The 17,674-nt window shown below is 56.8% G+C and overlaps 1 protein-coding gene across 1 annotated transcript in view; it reads right to left on the reverse strand.

Moving 5' to 3' along the window:
* Positions 1-4,812: 4,812 nt before the first annotated feature.
* ADAMTS2 (ADAM metallopeptidase with thrombospondin type 1 motif 2) overlaps positions 4,813-17,674 on the reverse strand; it is a 102,418-nt gene continuing 89,556 nt past the window's right edge. Inside the window, exons 15-22 of the mRNA XM_056115704.1 lie at positions 17,530-17,610; positions 16,720-16,886; positions 15,280-15,439; positions 14,570-14,702; positions 12,795-13,002; positions 11,518-11,647; positions 10,487-10,576; positions 4,813-5,518 (exon numbers count right to left, since the gene is read on the reverse strand). Of these exons, the coding sequence (XP_055971679.1) occupies positions 4,911-5,518; positions 10,487-10,576; positions 11,518-11,647; positions 12,795-13,002; positions 14,570-14,702; positions 15,280-15,439; positions 16,720-16,886; positions 17,530-17,610 (1,577 nt within the window). The 3' untranslated portion in view covers positions 4,813-4,910. The remainder of the gene's footprint in view (positions 5,519-10,486; positions 10,577-11,517; positions 11,648-12,794; positions 13,003-14,569; positions 14,703-15,279; positions 15,440-16,719; positions 16,887-17,529; positions 17,611-17,674) is intronic.

A 17,674-nucleotide genomic window follows, 5' to 3' on the forward strand; every position in this document is an offset into this window, starting at 1 on the left:
GATGCTGCTTGATGTTCCCTGATGCAGTGCACGCATGGCACTGCACTGCTTTCTCGGACAGGAACTGCCTTTCCCGTGTTGAGGACAAAAAGTTTCTTCAGACACAGCTTTTACAGACCCGTGGGATACTGAGCTCTCCTGAAGGGGGGGTGGGGGGCATTGGGAGCACCGGGGTGGACTCCCAGGCCAGACTAGCCCCTCCTCCCCAGGAGTAAAGGGAACTTCCCCCTCACGTTTTACTGCAGTGATTAGACTCAACCCACATGCTGAAGGCCATCGGACAGGAAGCGACCTCTTTCTTCTTAACAAAATGAAGCTGTGGACCCCTCCCTTAGCAGGTGACTCAGCCGGTCAATGATTTTTCTCAAAGGTGAAGAATTGGAGGCACAAGATCATGAAGTTTGCTTCCAAAATCAGGAAAGAAGTTCTGAACACGACCTAAGGTCAGCCTGATCAGACTCTCCCAGAATCTTGGTAGGAAAAGTGTTTGGGGAAACAGTGCTCCTTTGTGTCCAAGGGAAGCGTTTTTTTCTCTGCACCTGGGGTGTCGCGAAGGGAGCCTGACGTGAGAGGCCCTGAGTTTGATTTCTGGAAACACACACTTTCCTTTGAGCCATACCAGGTAGAGCCCTGTGGTTTTTCCCAAAGCATGGAGACTTAGGCACTGCAGCCCAGCCCATGATGATGATGATGATGGACGAGAAGAAGACAAACCCCCCAGAGACCTCAGAAAGGTGTCACAGATAGCGATGAAACAGAGGCAGATCCCTGGGTTCTCCTGCTTCCTACTACATCCGTGTCAGCTTCTGCCTGGTGAGACTCGAGCATGGAAACCCCTCTTTGTTGCCTGGTGGCACTGCCTTGGGCTAGGAATACTAGGAGCACCCACTTTTTGGGGTTCCTAGGTCTGCAGGGCGCCATTCAGTGAGTGCCACCAGTTGTTACATTTGTCTTGGTTTATTGTTATTTTGGGTCACAAGCTTCTGTGTCTCTAAACTCAGGAGCTTCCCTGTGGTGGTGCTCAGGAGAACCCGTCTGCTGTCCGGAGACTGAGCCTGGGTCAGCTGCATGCAAGGCCAGCACCATCCTGCTGCCCAGTGTGTCTACCCAACTCCTTAGATCAGTCCCCTCGACTCACCTTGGATTCTCGGGGTCCCTGCAGGGCGAGCCTGCAGATGGGACAGGCTCATTCTCCACCTTGTCTGGAAACCTGGGGGGAGGCTAAAGTGAAGTCTTCTTAGTTTTCAGGGAGGAGACAGCCTGAGGCTGGCAATGGGCCCCGTTTTGCCAACATGTGCTCTGTGGGGCTAATGTGGTATTTGCCTTATTTGGAGCTGTGTGTGGATGCTGGGAACTGAGCTGCTGATCACTGAAAAGAGGGAGAAAGTGGAGAGGGGCGCAGGCATTGGTTTGCTATGGGTGGGTTCCAGCTTGAGTCCCAGCAAACCATGTGGTCCTCTGAGCACTGCTGGGCACAGCCCTGTACCCCCCCAAACCCTCTAGTAGGGGGACGGCCCAGGCTGGCCCTGGCACTGCAGGGCCTGAGCAAGCACCTCATCCTTGAACCCGCATTAAACCACGAGACTTGCCAGGCCTCCAGTCTCTAAGGCCTGACACTCATCCTTGACTTGTAGGAGCCCAAAGTTTAAGCCCTGGCACCGCCTCGTCCCCCCAAAACCTGTCAGGAGTGACCTTTGAGCACATGCAAATATGTCCCCCTTCAAAAAAAAAGAACGAAAATAAGCAAAAATATTTAGAAAAATTAAAGACTGGAGCCAGAGAACAGCAGGGAGGGCGCTTGCCTTGCATGTGGCCCACCCGGGTTACCCTCGGCATCCCATATGGTCTCCTTTGGCCTCCATGGGTGATCCCTTAGTGCAGAGCCTAGAGTCACCCTGAATACCGCTGAGTGTGGCCCCAAAACAAGCAAACAAAAAACAATTGGAAAAATTCTGGGTTTTCACTCCAGCCTTGTACCCACTCTCCCTTCCCCTAGGGTGGGCTGCAGAGAACTGCCTGCCCAGTTTACCTCAACACCCCTTGTTAAAGGGCCCAAGAGAAGGGAGTTGGGTCCAAGGAGCACAGATGAGGCAATGATGGGTCCTGAGTTTAAGTAAAGAAAATGGCAGTGGGACTGGAGCAGGTAATGTGTTTGTCTGGCCTGGGGTCTGTCCCCAGCATCCCATACGGTCTCCTGAACACTGTCAGGTAATTCCTGAGCATAGAGCCAGGAGTAACCTCTAAGCATCACCAGGTGGATTTCAAAAACTAAAAAAAAAAAACAAAAAAAACCCAATAGCAACAACAACAAAAAGACAGGGCCAGGCTGGGTCATAGGGAGTATCAAACACAGGCCAGTCAATGGCCAGTGTGTCAACTTTGCCCCTGAAACCGGTCATTGAGTGGGAAGGAAGGTTCCAATGGGACACAGTATTGATAACTATTATTGTCAGTATTAATTACTAATAGCCAATAAACATCACCTGATTATCACCATCAGTTGCTATTGATCACTAAGTTACTAATTATTTTTAACCATTAAGTAATTGTTAACCATTAAGCCATAATATAAATGGTTAATTTCAAGCAGTAATAATCAACGGTTATTAACTATCATAAATCATTAGTATTGATTTGTGGAAACCAATAATGAATCGCTGATCACTATTAGTTAATACCAACAAACCACTGTTAACGCTCAGTTATTTAAATCTACCAATCGTAATCAGCAATGATTTAACTCTTAATCATTATTGGGTTATTAAATGAGTATCAGTCAATTACTTATTGGTTATCAGGGTATCTGAGTGAGAATCCTTGGGGACTGCTAAGTTCAAATTTCTGGGGGAGGGGACATGGTGGGGTGCCGAAAGGGGGCCGAGTGCAAGGAGAGAACAAACCCACGCAGGTCCAAGTGCAGAGACTGAAGTCAGCATTTTCCACTTTAATAAGTTAGAGAATGAGGCGTACAATTGTCCTGTAATGTGAGCGGGCACGGGGAGTGGCCCCCAGGAAGGTGTTTTGAGGGGGCAGAGGGGTTACAGCCTGGGGGGCCAATCTCCCAGTGCCCTGGAGGAGGCCGGTGCCATTGCCACAAAGGCGCGAGGCTCTCCCAGGAGGAGGTGTCTTGGATGGCAGAGAGGACTTCTGTGCCCCGAGACCCCCAGATGGAGCGAGGCTGGTGCCGTGCAGGTCCCTGAGGCCCAGGGCTGCCGAACTTGGGGAGGAGGAGAGCGGAAGCTTGCTCTAGCAGGAAGACTCCTACCAAGACCCACTTGGGCTATCTCTCGGGGCTACCCTAGAATCACCCCCAGGCATGACTGGATTCAGCCCCCCAGCTTTCCCCATCTTGGGCAGTGCCCCTGCATCAGACAGTGGGTGGGCGGGGGGCAGATCCATTCTACCCCAGTTCTGCCTCATCCCCACTCCTGGATCCAGACACATCTTGGCCCCCAACATCTCATTTCCAGAAGGGGTGGTCACCCCTACAAGTGTCCCGCAGTGGGGGGGAACCCTTTCCTGCCCCTTCATTCCCTTCTCTTCCTCCTGAAGTGCCCCTTACCCACCAAGTGGGGAAAGTGCCAGTGGTGAGAAAATGGGGTTCCCCACCTCTCAGCCTCCCTCTGGGGGTGGGCTCCCTAGAGATGCCGCCAGGAACCTCTGGGGAAAGCCTTTGGGGCCCCTTAAAAAAGGCCAGACTGGGGTTCCCCAGCTAAGCAGCCAGGGACATGCCAGTGTGGAGCTAGGGGCTGTCGAGGGCGACCCAGTGATCCCAGGAGCACCCCCTTACCCGCAGGAGCCCTGCTGTCAGGAGGTGGAGGGGGGCTGGGTGCTTTTCCAGACAGAGGGGTGGGGCCCACCTACCTGATGGAAATGCAGCCCGAACTCCAGAGTGTAGGGGGGTGGGTACCCCCACATTCTCCACCCTCAGAACAGCACCAGATTGTGGCTGGAGAGTCCAGATCCACAGGTGTCCCCAATTATTTTCAGGTGCCCTTCCAGAATTCTCCTGACACATCTAGATGTGGGAGAGCAGAAGTGGGGGTACTCTTAGGACAGGGAGACCTGGATACTCCCATCCAGCCCCTCCAATGGGGTCGGGCCCTGGTTGCCACTGCACATGGCCGTCACCTGCTTGGTGGATGAGAGAATGCACCCCCAGTCCTTGGGGGTCCCCAGAGGTAATGTGAGACAGAGCCAGGAGTAAGCTGTCCTCAGTACCTGGGGCTGGGGACCTGTGAGACATTCCCTGTCCAGCACCCGGGAGGATTGAGAACACCCAACACTTGGGGGTCCTCTGGGGAATTGAGATATGCCCCCTCCAGCACCTGGGGCTCTTTTGAGGGATTGGGACACACCCGCTCCAGCACCCGGAAGTCCCCTGGGGGATTGGGACATGCCCCCTCTGGCACATGGGGGATCCCCTGGGGGATTGGAACATGCCCCCTTCAGCACCTGGGGCTCCCTTGGGGGAATGGGACAGACCCCCTCCAGCATTTGGAAGTCCCTTGGAGTATTGGAACATGCCTCCCAGCACCTAGGGGTCCCTGGGGGTTATGACACACCCCATCCAGCACCTGGGGGTCCCCTGGGGGGTTGGGACACACCTTATCCAGCACCTGTGGGTCCCCGGGGGATTGGGACATGCTCCCTCCAGCACCTTATGGGGCTGCACCTTTTGGGGCTTGGGTCCGAAAGGTCCTGGTCTCTCCGGACTGGTTCCCATCACTCTCTGCCTGCCCCTCTTCCCGCCACTCAACAGGTTCTAGAACATTCCGGGACCTGAACATATGGCTGTTGGCCTTCACCCTGTTTCCTAGCAGGCCACAGGGCCAGGCTAATCCTGGGAAGGGAGTTGGGGGTCGCTCTTGAAGCAAGAAAGAAGGGGGCGCTCGGGGGCTCTCTCCACTTTATTGCATCTTTGGGTGCTTCTCCTGCCGCCTCTTCTCCTCCATGAGCTCCTGGATGCGCCGGTTGCGGGTTTTCTCGTAGCGGCTGGGGCGCCTCGGGATGAAATTGCCCACGTCTGGGCTGGGGGTCTTATAGGGCCCATCTACGGCGTTGGTCTCGGGGCGCTCCTCAGTGGCGTTAGGGCGCGAGGCGTTGAGAGGAGTCTGCAAGAGGGTGGGTGCTGGGTGGGTGGGCTCCGTCTCTTCCTGCAGGCGGAGGGTGGGTACTGGGTGGGTGGACTCTGGTTCTTCCTGCAGGTGGAAGGTGGGTGCTGGTTGGGTGGGCTCTGGTTCTTCCTGCAGGTGGAGGGTGGATGCTGGTTGGGTGGGCTCTGGTTCTTCCTGCAGACGGAGGGTCGGTGTCAGGGGCGTGGCCTCCGGCTCCTCCTGCAGGATGTCGTTGTTTGTCCGTGGGGGCGGCAGCGGCTGGGCACGGTCATCCCAGTGGGTCTGGTTCCCCTGCAGGCCGCAGGACTGGCAGCAGAGCTTGTGGTAGCCCTCGATGGAGCAGTAGCGCGACAAGACCTCCATCTTGCAGAACATGGACTTGTCCCCTTGGCAGCGGCCCTCTGCAAGAGAAGAGGGCACACGTCACCACAGCCCAGGCGGGCAGGGACTGGGAGGGGTGGCGGCTTGCAGGAGGTGCTGGGGGAGCCCAGAGACAGTGCTGGAGAGAAGCAGGTGCACGGGGACGGGGGATGCTCCCAGTGGGGGTGGGGTGCAGGCACCGAGCTGCGAGCAGTGCCCCCTCCTCCAAGCAGACCTTTTAGGCGCCTCTCAGTGTAGGAGATAAGAGCAGGCCTGTGGGGGGTGCAGAGCGAGCATCCTGGGCCAGGTGAAATGCTGGGGCAGAGGTAGACTCAGCTGCTGTCTGTAAGCAGCAACTACAACCTACGCAAACCCGGGAGAGTCAGTCCCGAAAGCCGTGTGGGGCAAATCCCAGAGGCTGGCTTTTCCCACTTTGGGATTTATGTTTGGAAGTGGAACCACATCAAGCGATGCTGCAGGGCTACTTCTGGGGCTGTGCTCAGCGGCGCCCCCTAGTGGTGTTTAGAGACGATTCCAGGCTCTGTGCTCAGGAGTGCTCCCTGGAGGTGTTTGGGGAACATTGAGATGCCAGGGATTGAACTGGGAAGGCAAGGGCCTTTAGCCCCTGTCCTATCTCTCTGAACCCCACAGAATTCTTAAAATCTTTTTATTGCTTCGTAGGTCACACCTGGTGGTGCTCAGGGCTTACTCCTGGCTCTGTGCTTGGGGTTGACTCATGGCGGGGCTCAGAGAATCACACTTGGCTCTGTGCTCAGATATCGCTTTTGGCTCTGTGTTCAGGAATCACTGCTGGCAGGACTCAGGGGACCTTATGAGGTGCCAGAAATAAAATCCAGGTTGGCTGGATGCAACCAACTGCCTTCCCAGTTGTACTATCTCTCTGGCCCTCACACAATTGTTTTTAGTTTTTGGGCCACACTGGCTTGTGCTCAGGGATCATTCCTGGCGGGGATCAGGGGAATCCATGGGATTTCGGGGATCAAAGCATACAAAGCAAACACTCCACCGACTGTACTATTACTCTGACCCCCACACAATTTTTGTTTTAAAAAACACTAGACATTGGGAGAGGAGGGGGAAAAAAAAACTAGGCATAAAGATTGCATCCCTACCCCTCCCACTCCAAATTGGCATCAAATCTGCAATAGGGATGCAGTGATTTAAGGTATTGGCTGCCTTATCAATTTTTTACTTAACTGGCTCCCAACCAATCTACCATAATTATTCTCTGCTGGGTTTTGGGGTCAGACTCCATGGTGCTCAGGGCTTACTCCTCGCTCAGGACCAGAGTGGGGGGTGGTTACTCCTGCTGATGCTCAGTGGGTCACGGGGTGCTGGGGTTTGAACCTGATCTCCCCCCAGGCCCAGCCGCGTATTCTCTCCATGTACCCTCTCTTCTCTGAGCATCTCTGCAAGAGAGCAGGAGAGGGGCAGGGCCACCTCTGACGTCTACTTACGTCTGATGAACATCTTCTTCAGCACTTCTGGCAGTCCTGCCACATCCAGAGATAGTGGGCTTAGGTTCCCCCCCACCACTGCCCCCTGGTGACACACGAGACCACCTCCGTCTCCCAGAAATTCACACGTTCCGCGTAGGGCGCGTAGAAATCTCCCAAGCAATGCAAAGCAGGGCTGAGCGGTTCCCATCCCATCAGCGATTCTTGCCCAGCTTGTCAGATTCAGTGCAAAGTGCAGGGTGGGATAGGGAGAGAGGCCTCCAGAGATGCAAAGTCACACCGGAGTGCAGCAGGGTGGGAGAGGGAGAGAGGCCTCCAGAGATGCTCCTCGCAATGCTGTGTGTGTGTGGAGGGACTCGACGGTGCAGGTGAGTGAGGATTCGAACGACATTGCTGCCTCATGTGCACTGAATCTTTGTACTATCTCCTGGGCCTTGATTGTCTTTCCTGGCACCCACAGCACTCAGGGGATCAAACTTGGGGCCTTATGAGCTGCCCAGATCAGCTTCTTTGGATCTGTTTTGAGCTTGCTGTCAGGACGCTCTTGCTGACCTGAGGCTGTGCCTCTCCTTTCCCTTCGCCCTAGTACCCCCTTATCTCCCCTCTCCCCAGACACAGTTTCAGGGTGCCCAGGGACCCCCACTTCCTGGGAGCGTGGGGCTCCCCTGGGATTCAGGCCAGGTAGTAGAGGCCGACCTTTCCACTTCCTGTCTGTGAACATCCCCTAGGTGCTCAAATGCTTAAATCAGAAGGGGGAAAAGGTGATGAGGGGCTGGGAATGATTTTCACAGATGGGGGCACTGTTGTTGGACCCCGCGCTCCTCAGAGGAAGGAAGGAAGAGGAAGAGCGGAACCCCACACAGGGATGAGAGCAGTTCAAGAGACAGCCTGGTATTTCCAGCTCAGGGACTTGGCCCATCACCTGGCACTGGGTTTGTGGGGGAATAAAAGGGAAGGGGTGAGGATGGGGGAGCTGCGACTACCTCTTCCAGGCAGGCAGGATTCTGGGGTCCCATTTCCTTTGAATTGGGGCTCGGGTTTGTTTATGCGCTGAACAAAATTAAAAATATCCCAACAGAGGAGAGAGACCTGTACAGAGCAGAAGGTGCTTTGCCTGGCATGAGACCCACACGAGGTTCCATCCCCAGCACCCCGAGTCTTTCCTACTCACACGCCCCAAATTAGAAGAATGAAAAATTGGCCACTTTGGAATTGAGCGTGAGATGGGGAAAGTCAGAGAACGGCCCCTCCCCCACAATCCCAGGGACTCGCTGTCCTGTTAGTTGGGGGACTACAGCCCCATCACCCCATTTCTGGGATTTGTGCTTAAGGACTGTCACCAGCCCCAGCTGAGTCATTTTGCTGGTGGTGGATGAACTCACCCAAGGACCTCAGGGTTCCCCAACTCACCAGCACCCCTAGGTCGGCTCTGTCCTCACACCTGCCATAGGGTCACCTTCTGCCTTATTCTCTGTTTGGCAGAGGGGCTCTCACCCCCATCATACGAGGGGGCCTGGATCCTTAGGGGGCAGTGCATGGCTCCCTGTCCCACTGCTGGTGGCCAACCCGCAGCTTGCTTTTCTTGGTGGGTGTCTGGATACACTTTCCACCAGGACACCCTAGGGCGACTCCAAAGCAGGGAGCTGGAGGTTGCCCCTAACCCCCACTGGATCTCTGCTACCCTCCATCACCCTCCCTCCCCCAGGAGAGAGCCACTGGCCCATTCTCTGCAGAGTTGCCTAGTTCAGCACGAAGGATCCAAATGCAAGAGCAGCAAGGTGGAATGTCCTGGAATGGGAAAATGCTCAGGGGGAACCCCAACATCTCGCTGGAGCCAGACGTACCCCCAAACCTACTCAAGCCCAGATTCACTGCCCACAGCACTGCCTTGGCACGGCTCAGCCCAGGGGTGGGGTGGCGGTGGGGACAGAAAGAAGCAGGAGGAGCAGCCACACCGCAAGCACCCAGTTTCACGGGACTTTTATTGAGTTTATTAGGGGGTGCATCACACGGAGCCTTTTCCGCAGGAGGCGTGGGGTGAAGGCTGAAGGGGAGAAAGTGGATTTTCACAGTCACTTTGGCACACACTAAACGTCTTATAGAAAACAAAAACTCGGCGTGGGCGGGGGGACATGGCGGCTGGGGCCTGAGAGGCGCCGTCATCATCATCATCATCATCATCATCATCATCATCATCATCATCATCAACAACAACAACATCATCATTATCATTGAAGCATTAACAAAAGGCGAAGGAAAGATCCCTGATGTGCTTGGTGCAGCCAGAGCGCCCCCCTGCCGGCCGGCGCCCCACGCCCGCCCACCCCGGCTAGTCCAGGAGAGCAGTTAACAGTCGAGAGAGACAGAGAGAGAGAGAGGGAGAGAGAGAGAGAGAGAGAGAGAGAGAGAGAGAGAGAGAGAGAGAGAGAGGGAGTCGGCTGCACATACCCGAGTATTTACATTAACAGTAGTCAGCGCCAGGGTGCGGGAGGCCAGCGGAGCGCTGTGCGCGGAACGGGGGGCGCGGGGGGGGGCGCGGGCAGCGTGTCACCCTCGGTAAGGCAGCTGTCAGAACGCCCTGCGGGCCTCCAAGCAACAGTCGCTGCCAGCGGGCAGCTGGGGACACCAAGGGGCTGGCGGGTGCCCGGTGCCCCGAGGCGGGAGGCGGGGCGAGGAGGGGGCACGCCGGGGCCGCCTGGGTTTGGCAGAAGGTGGAACCGGGCCGCCCCCCACCCCACCCCACCCTCCTCCCTGGAAGGCGGCGAGCCCCCCGCCCTCAGAAGCCCATCTGGTGTGACCGGGGAACTTTAAGGCATTTTTTCCCTTTCTCTCTACAGTTTTCTCTAAGCTCAGAAGCAATAAAAATTGAGGTAATTCTGTGGTTGTCTGACGGCGGCAGGCGGCCGCGGGCGCTGGGCACTGACACAAGGCCACGGGAAGCACACACCCGGCACGGCGGCGGGCACCCCGCGGGAGGCTCGGGACCCCCACCCCCACCCCGGCTCTGTCTCCCCAGTGAGCAGCGGCGGCGTGGTGGGGGTGTGGGTAGAGGGGGAGAGGGTGGTGGGGTCGGCCCTCGAGGTCCCACCGGCAGCTTCAGCTTGGAGGAGTCCCCTTTCAACTCCAGCCTGGGCCCCTCGGCCCACATGACAGATCTTTGCCCCTTGACAAGCCAGCATGGGGTGCCCCCGGGGCCGTGCCCCCTTCCTGGCCGTGAAGCCACGCCCCGTGAGACACGCCCACACGAAGCCACGCCCCGGAGACCACGTCCCAGGTCGGGCACCCCAGGAGACCACGCCCCCTGGAGGCCACGCCCCCAGGAGGCTGCACAGTCAGCTCCAAAACCAGACAGCAGCCGAGACAGGCGAGAGCCACAGGCCGGGAGCCGACAGTCAGCCGAGAAAAGCGCTCAAGGTGGTGCTGGTCAGGGGAGCTTTCCATAGAGAGAGAGAAGCGGAGCCCAGGGCAGAGCCCACAGCGCACAGGGCATGCGCGGAAGGGCGGGGGCAAAGTTATAAACCGGCCGGTTACTTGAGGAGCTCTTCGGCCCGGGGGCGTCGGGGTCTGGGCGCGACAACCACTGGACCACGTAGCTCTTCTTCGATGGGTCCGAGAGGTTTCCTGAGGGGGGAGGGAGGAGAGCAGAGCTTCAGCACGGGACAGCCTGACTCAGGGGGTCCCAGTAAGGCTTTACTGGAAACATGTGCCCCTCTCCTCCTCCCCACTATGGGGGGGTCCCATCTCTCAGTCAACGGGACTTTCCTCTTTAGTTGTTTCAGGGACGCACCTGGCTGGGTGCCCCCTCCATGTCACACCTGGGAGGTGTGCATTCATGACCCGGGGCCCTGGGAACCCTGGGGAACCCCAGTCTGGCAAAAATGTCCTGTGGGCGCGGGGGTCAGGGGCTGAGTCTGTCCTCTCTTCTCCCAGGAGAGGGAGCATGGTGGGGGCTCTAAGCTTATGAATGTGGCATTCTGCTCCCTCCAAGCCCTGCCCAGGTGCCAGGAGAGAGGAGAGCATACTTCCAGGGTCAGGACAGCAGGGGACATACTTATGGGAACAGGACAAAGGATGGAACAGCAGAGATGTAGTTGCAGGGAGGATGCAGCAGGGGGCATCATTATGAGGATGGGACAGCAGGTATGTATGTAGCTATGGAAACAAGACAGCAGGGGGCATTCTGACAGGAACAGCAGCAGGCATGTAGCTACAGAGACTGGACAGCAGGGGGCATTGTGGTGGGGGATGAGACAGTGGAGTGCGGTGTGGCAGAGAGTAGACAGCAGGGCCATCCTTACTGGTATGGGTAGCAGGATGTGTACTTAGAGACTGGACAGCAGGTATAGTGACAAAGAGCAGGCAGGATAGGGTACAGTTACAGAGAGCCAGGCAGCAGGGTGTGTCATGGCCCGTATGGGCATCCGGGGGTGTACTTGCGGGGACAAGACAATAGGGGGAAGAGTCACAGACTCACAGAGGGGGTGAGGGACAGCAGGGATGTAGTTCCAGAGAGCAGACAGCAAGGAGAGCGATGGTGGGGCTGGGAAGCAGGTCACACTTACGGAGACAGGGGCCAAGCCTGCAAATCCGGGCTGTCTCAGGCCGCGCCTCCCGGCAGACTCCAAAGCTGTCATCTGTGGTGCGGCAGAGCACTGGCCGCTCCTGTGTGCCGTTGCCGCAGGTCACTGAGCACTGTGAGAGTGGAGTAGAGTGGTCACTTATGATCCCCTGCACTGTTAGGGCGGGTGTCAGAGGACCTGCTATACCCTGGGACTACTTGGAGGAAGTCCAGGAGATCTTACACACACACCAGAGAAGAGCCTCTAGAGGAAGCAGCTGCACCCAAACCTCACCCGCCTGTCCTAGAACGTTCTGGGTCTGACTTCAGCACTGGCCCTTGGACAGCTCCCAGGAGCGCCCAGTGCACACCTGAAGGTCTGCACAGGTGCTATTTCTGCTGCCTCACTGGCGTCACTTGCAATAGTTACCGAGACCTGCTACGGTGTACTGGCCCTCAAAAGCTTTGGACACTCAAGTGTGTTTATGCATGTAGGGGTGAAATATGTCACACGTGATTTCCACTTTGATGCTGTAAAAGGGTCAGGACACCACTGAAAGGGATGTCTTGAAGCCAGGATTTCCTGTCTGGGTCTCTTCTGACTTGACCCACAAACCTCTCCTTGTGCTGATTCTCTGCTCTGCTTTATTTCGGGAAACTAGGTCTCCTAAAACTGCAGCCATTGGAGTCAGTTCCCAATCCCTCCTTGATGCTTTTAATGTCTAAATCAGCGGCTTTCAAGCATCAGTCCATGAAGCAGCTGGCCCGGTGTGAAAAGGTCCAAGGATGAGACGCTAAATTGAAACTGAACAAAGAGCTGGATTTTCTGAGACAGGCCAGTGAAATGCTGAGTCCGAGCTGCTCCTGGGGACCCTGAGTGGTGGGTGGTGGGCATATCAGCACTACCCCATCCCTTGAACTCACCCTCGCGTGTGCCTACACGGCTAACCTCCCCAGACCCCCACCTGGGACCTGTTCTCCCATTACCAAGCGCAGGATGGGATCACCCTCCTGGGGCTCGCAAGGTTCCATTATCATGGAAGGGCGGGGCTTATCTGGGGAGGGCGGGGTTTCTCTGGGAGGGGCGGGGTTTCTCTGGGAAGGGCGGGGTTTCTCTGGGAGGGGCGGGGGTTTCTCTGGGAGGGGTGGGTTTGCCCAGGAAGGGTGGGGTTTGCCCGGGAAGGTGGTGCTTATCAAGGAAGGGTGGAGCGTGCCTGCCAAGGGGTGGGGCTTACATGAGAAGGGATGCAGTTTCTTCCGCAAGGGTGAGTCGAGGCTTACCTGGGACCAGGATCCAACGCGCCAGCGGCCAGGGCACAGCTCCCGGTTGCAGGGCCGGCGACCCTCCGGCCGCGCATCGTTGCAGTGTTTGCTGTGCACGGAGCGCGTGATGTTATTCTGCAGCGGCTGCACACAGCGCACTGAGCGCGCCTGCGTGCCCGTCCGCCCGCAGCTCTGACTGCACGGCTCCCACTCGCCCGTCACCCACCTGCGGGGCAGAACAGCACGAACTGAGTTCCCCGCCACCCTGCCCAGGCCAGCCTCCCTCGCTCCCGTGGGTGAAGCCTAGCACAACGACAGGAGGTGCTGCCTTTCGCTGGACACACCGACTGAACTGAACAGCTCCCGGGCAGGATCCTCCTGCCCACTTCCCAACCGTCCAGCCCTGCTGCCGAGAGTGGCTTGGGGAACCTCGGAATTGGAAGAAACCCTACACCCTCTGAGCCTCGGTCCCCCCATCTGAGCATTGCTCGCTTGGTTTTATTTCAGGGAGGAAGGGTTTCGGACCACACCTGGAGTGCCCAGGGATGATTCCTGGCTCTGTGCTCAGGGAGGGGCTTGGGGGACCCTAGGCAGTGCCAGAACCTAACCAGAGTCAACCATGTGCAAGGCACGTGCCTTCACCCCAACGCTATCTTGCCAGCCCTGTGGGTTTCTGTCTTGGTTTTTGTGTCACACCCAGTATATTCTGGAATGCTCCTTGCCATTTCCAAACACCCAAAGGCATTTTCGTGTTGTTTTTTGGTTTGGGGGCCACACCAACCTGTGCTCAGGACTTACTCCTGGCTTTGTACTCAGAGGTCACTCCTGATGGGCCTCAGGGACATATGAAATGCTGGGGATTGAACCCAGCCTGGGCACATGCAAGGCAAGTGCCTTATCCTCTCTCTGGCCCTCAAAGGTCATTATTATTATTATTTTTACAGGGAATTGAATTCAGAGGCCAACATATGCAAGACCCGTGTCTCACTGCTGAACCACTGTGCTGACCCATCTTTAATTTTACTAGGGTCCCCCTTGGCAGTGTTGGGCCGGCAGTGTGAGCCAGTGGGGCTGGATGCTTTTAGGTAATGACTGGGCTGGGTGGTACTTGGTGGCCCACCCAGAGCTGGGGGTCGAACTTAAGAGTCTTATATATACCAGGTCACATGTTCCACCCTCTCTGAGGCTTATTTCTGTCCCACAACTTTAAAAAAATACAATTTAATTATATATTTAAAAATATATATATTGGTGGGTGGTAATTTAGGGCTACACCTAGCGATGTTTGACGATCCATCCAAGACTCACACATGCAAATTAGGAACACAAGCTTTGGGAGCACCATGTCTTATTATGTCTCATTATCACTCAGGAGGGATGGGGCGCTCCGCTGGGGATTCTTAGGGAACCGGGCCAGAAGGTCAATACCAGGACTTGAGGATATATTGCTTCGCAGACCCTGCAATGCCCCAAACCTCTGGACCATTCTGGCAGTGCTGGGGGCCTCCAAGGCTCACTCAGCAGTGCTCAGATGACCATGGGTGTACTGAAAATCAAACTCAGGTCAGATTCATACCATAACCACTGTACTACCTTTCAGCTCCTTCCTGCCCCATCTGCTCACTACTGTTATTTTTAAGATGTCCTACAGTGAGACTCGAGCAGGCCTGCGCAGTGGCCCATTGGCATCAGAGACCCCATGGAAGGCGGTGAGGAAGAACTCTGCGTTGTGTCTGGGAGGTGGCGGCCCCATTCACCTCCCTCCCGAGAGCCCCTCCTACAGGAGCACTCACACAGGCTGGGAGCACTCTTGCGGGTTGCAAGCACGGCGGATGGCCTTGGGCTTAGCCACAGCATCACAGAAGCCCCGTTGCACCATCTTGTGGTCCAGCCTCCGGCGGCAGCCATACTTGGTGAACTGAGACCCTGCAGATGGATGAGACCGTGTGTGTGTGTGTGTGTGTGTGTGTGTGTGTGTGTGTATGAATAGGGCATCTGGACCGGGTGGAACCTGAGTCTGGTGGTGGGTGGGGCCGCAGCCCTATGATGGACAGGGGCCTGAGTTCACAGATGGGTGGGAAGGGTGGGAAGGGGTGGAGCCCGAGCCATCCAGTGGATCGGAACTGAATCCTCCAATGAGCAGGGAGGACCAGGGCCTGGGTCCTCTGATGGCATGACAGGGGCAGGGCCTTGGGCCTCTGATGGACAAGGTGTGAGTCCTCTGGAGGACTGGGAGCAGCATGAGCTTGGGGGGGGTCTGAGCCCTCGAATGGACAGGTGGGGTGTGACCTGAACCCAGGAGCACGGCTGATCAGTTTGGAGACCATCAGGCACCCTCGGGATGCGTGGGGGTGGGAGGGGGTAAGTGGGATCCCTGGCCCCTGGCTGGCACCCTGGGTATGACAGGAAGCTTCTGTGTCCCCTCCAATCTAAGTCCCTCCCCGCATCACAGTCAGCCAGCACAGAGGCTGGAGGCTCCCTCCACTCTCCCCGTGGGCCTCACCTCCCCCGCAGGGCCGGGAGCAAGGTGACCACTTCTTCAGCGCCCACTCGAAGCCCGTGGAGCCATCCTCCAGCACGTTGTTGCCGTCCACGTTGAGCGCGTCCTCGTGGATCATGTACTTGTAGGTGAGCGCGATGCGGGCATCACCCTGTGGGACCACCTGGACCCCCAGCGCCATGAGCGAGGCTGCTCCCGTCCCCAGCAAAGTGCCCCCACGCCCCTTGGGAACTGGCATTCTTGGAACTCAGGGTCACTGAGCTCCGAAACGCTGAATTCCCCCTTCAACCAGGGTGACTGCAGGGGTACTTAGGGAGCCCGAGGATCAGGTACTTCAGGAGCTGTGGGTAGCCAACCCCCGGGGTTTGGAGCCGCCTGAATGGGAACGGAGGTGTCAATCACTCCAGCCTCCCAGTGCCCTGACTCAGGCCTGCAGGCTGGCCTCAGGGGGTGCTCAGCAGCCCCCCGATTTTTCACCGAGACCTATGTGGCTGCCAGTGAGCCAAAACTTTAACATTAAACTTGGAGATGATGGATGCTGAGGTTGGTCCAGCCCCTGGAGACCTCCGTCCGCAGGCCCCCTGGTGAGTCTGGGGGGTAGCTTGCACCTAACCACAAAGCCAGACTGAAGGGACCTGGACTTGGTCTGAGGTTTTAAATTATGATATTTTGGGTTTTAAGGTCACACCTGGGGCTTCCCTGTCATGCTTTTTCTTTGGGGAGGGCACACCCAGCTGTGTTCGGGGGGTTACTCCTGGCTCTGTGCTCAGGAATCATTCCTGGTGATGCTCAGATGACCATATAGGGTGCTGAGGATTGAACCTGGGCTGCTGCATGCAAGTCAAATGCCCTCCCTGCTGTCCATGGCTCAGGTCCTCCAGCCAGGCTTTCTGTGGAAGGGGGAGTAGATGGCTCAACCTGGAGCTCAGGGGACCATACCGTACTGGGGCCTGGACACAGGAACCCTACGTGTAAAGTCTGTGCTCCAGCCCGGCTAGGAAAGCTTTGGATGTCCCTTGAGCAAATAAAATATGTTCCTTATGCAATAGAAACAAATTGGGGAGGGGCTTATAAATTGTGTTCAGGAAGTTCAGGGGCCCCAAGACCAACTGGGTGGGCAGTTTGGTGCCAGGGTCCAAGGATGTGGCGCTGCTTCCTGTCTCAGGTGGTAAAGAACACTGGGGGATCCAGAACACCTCAGCAGTGCTCAGGTCCCCAGAGCTGCTCCTCACAGTGCTCAAGAGTCCCGTGGTGCTGGGACTTGAACCCAGGATGGGTACATGTCAGCCAATGGTTCCCGACTGCTGTGCTTTCTCTTAGGCAAGAGTAACTGGAAACACCAGGCTCTTTTCTCCTGTCACCAAGGACAGCCTGAACTTGGAGACTAAGAGACCCCAGGGGGTAACAGGATGGTCCTCCCTGGCACTCACCGTCCCCCCTTACCAGCACAGTGATGGCGCCGTGCAGCGGGCCCATGGTCTGCAGTGTCTCACGGCCATCCTCAGCACGCAGCTCCCACTCCACGCCCATGGCGATGAAGGCCCTGGACGCAGGTGGCCTGTCCCTCTCGTCATTGAGGATGAACTTGCCCGTCTCCAAGTTCTTGACAGCTAGAAGAGCAGAAGGGGGGGGGGTCTGTGGGGATCCCCATCCTTGCAGAGTATGTTGGGGCACAGAGCTCCTGAGGAACCAGCTGTCCTCTGCCAGAGGTTCATCCTTGTCTGCTGACATGCCAAGTCCCTTTTGGGAACCAGCAGGAACCCCCACCCAGAGGTAGACGATGCCTAGCCCAGGAGGTGTGTGCCCTTCCCCCAGGAAGCAGATCCCCTCGCTGGCAGTGGATGCCTCCCCTTAAGGAGTAAAATGCCTGTCTTAGAAGGGCACAGTCTGTCAGGCAGTGGTGGGAGTGGATAGGATAGTTTGGGAGCCCCAAATCAGGGAAGCTCCCAGGAACCTCCCAAGTGACCCAGTATCACTTCAGCATTTGGGGACCCACAATTCCCCAGAGAGGGTTGCCCAACTTCTTGGAGAGCAGGTGCAGGCAGTTGAAGCCTCTGCCCCTGAAGTGGCCCCCAGGCTGGGGAATTTGCTGAAGAACTGCAACACACCTGCATTTCAAGAGACACCCCACATGTCAAGAGCCTGACCCATAACTTGAGACAATGTGCAGATGGGTCAGGTGATTGGGTGGGTGGGTGGGGCCCAGGGTATAGGGTCCCCAGGAGCATTCTAGAGGTTGGCAGAGAGACTCACCAAGACGATGGCCAGTGCTATCCGTCTCCTGGATGAGTAGGTGTCTGGCTCCTGCAGGGATCTCGAACATCTTGATGTAATCTTTGGGGGTGGGGTGCAGGTAAGGAGACTGAGTCAGCAGGAGATGGAGGTAGTTCTGGGAGCT

The sequence above is a fragment of the Sorex fumeus genome, unplaced genomic scaffold (assembly GCF_029834395.1).
Source record: "Sorex fumeus unplaced genomic scaffold, SorFum_2.1 ptg000029l, whole genome shotgun sequence".
Classification (NCBI taxonomy): domain Eukaryota; kingdom Metazoa; phylum Chordata; class Mammalia; order Eulipotyphla; family Soricidae; genus Sorex; species Sorex fumeus.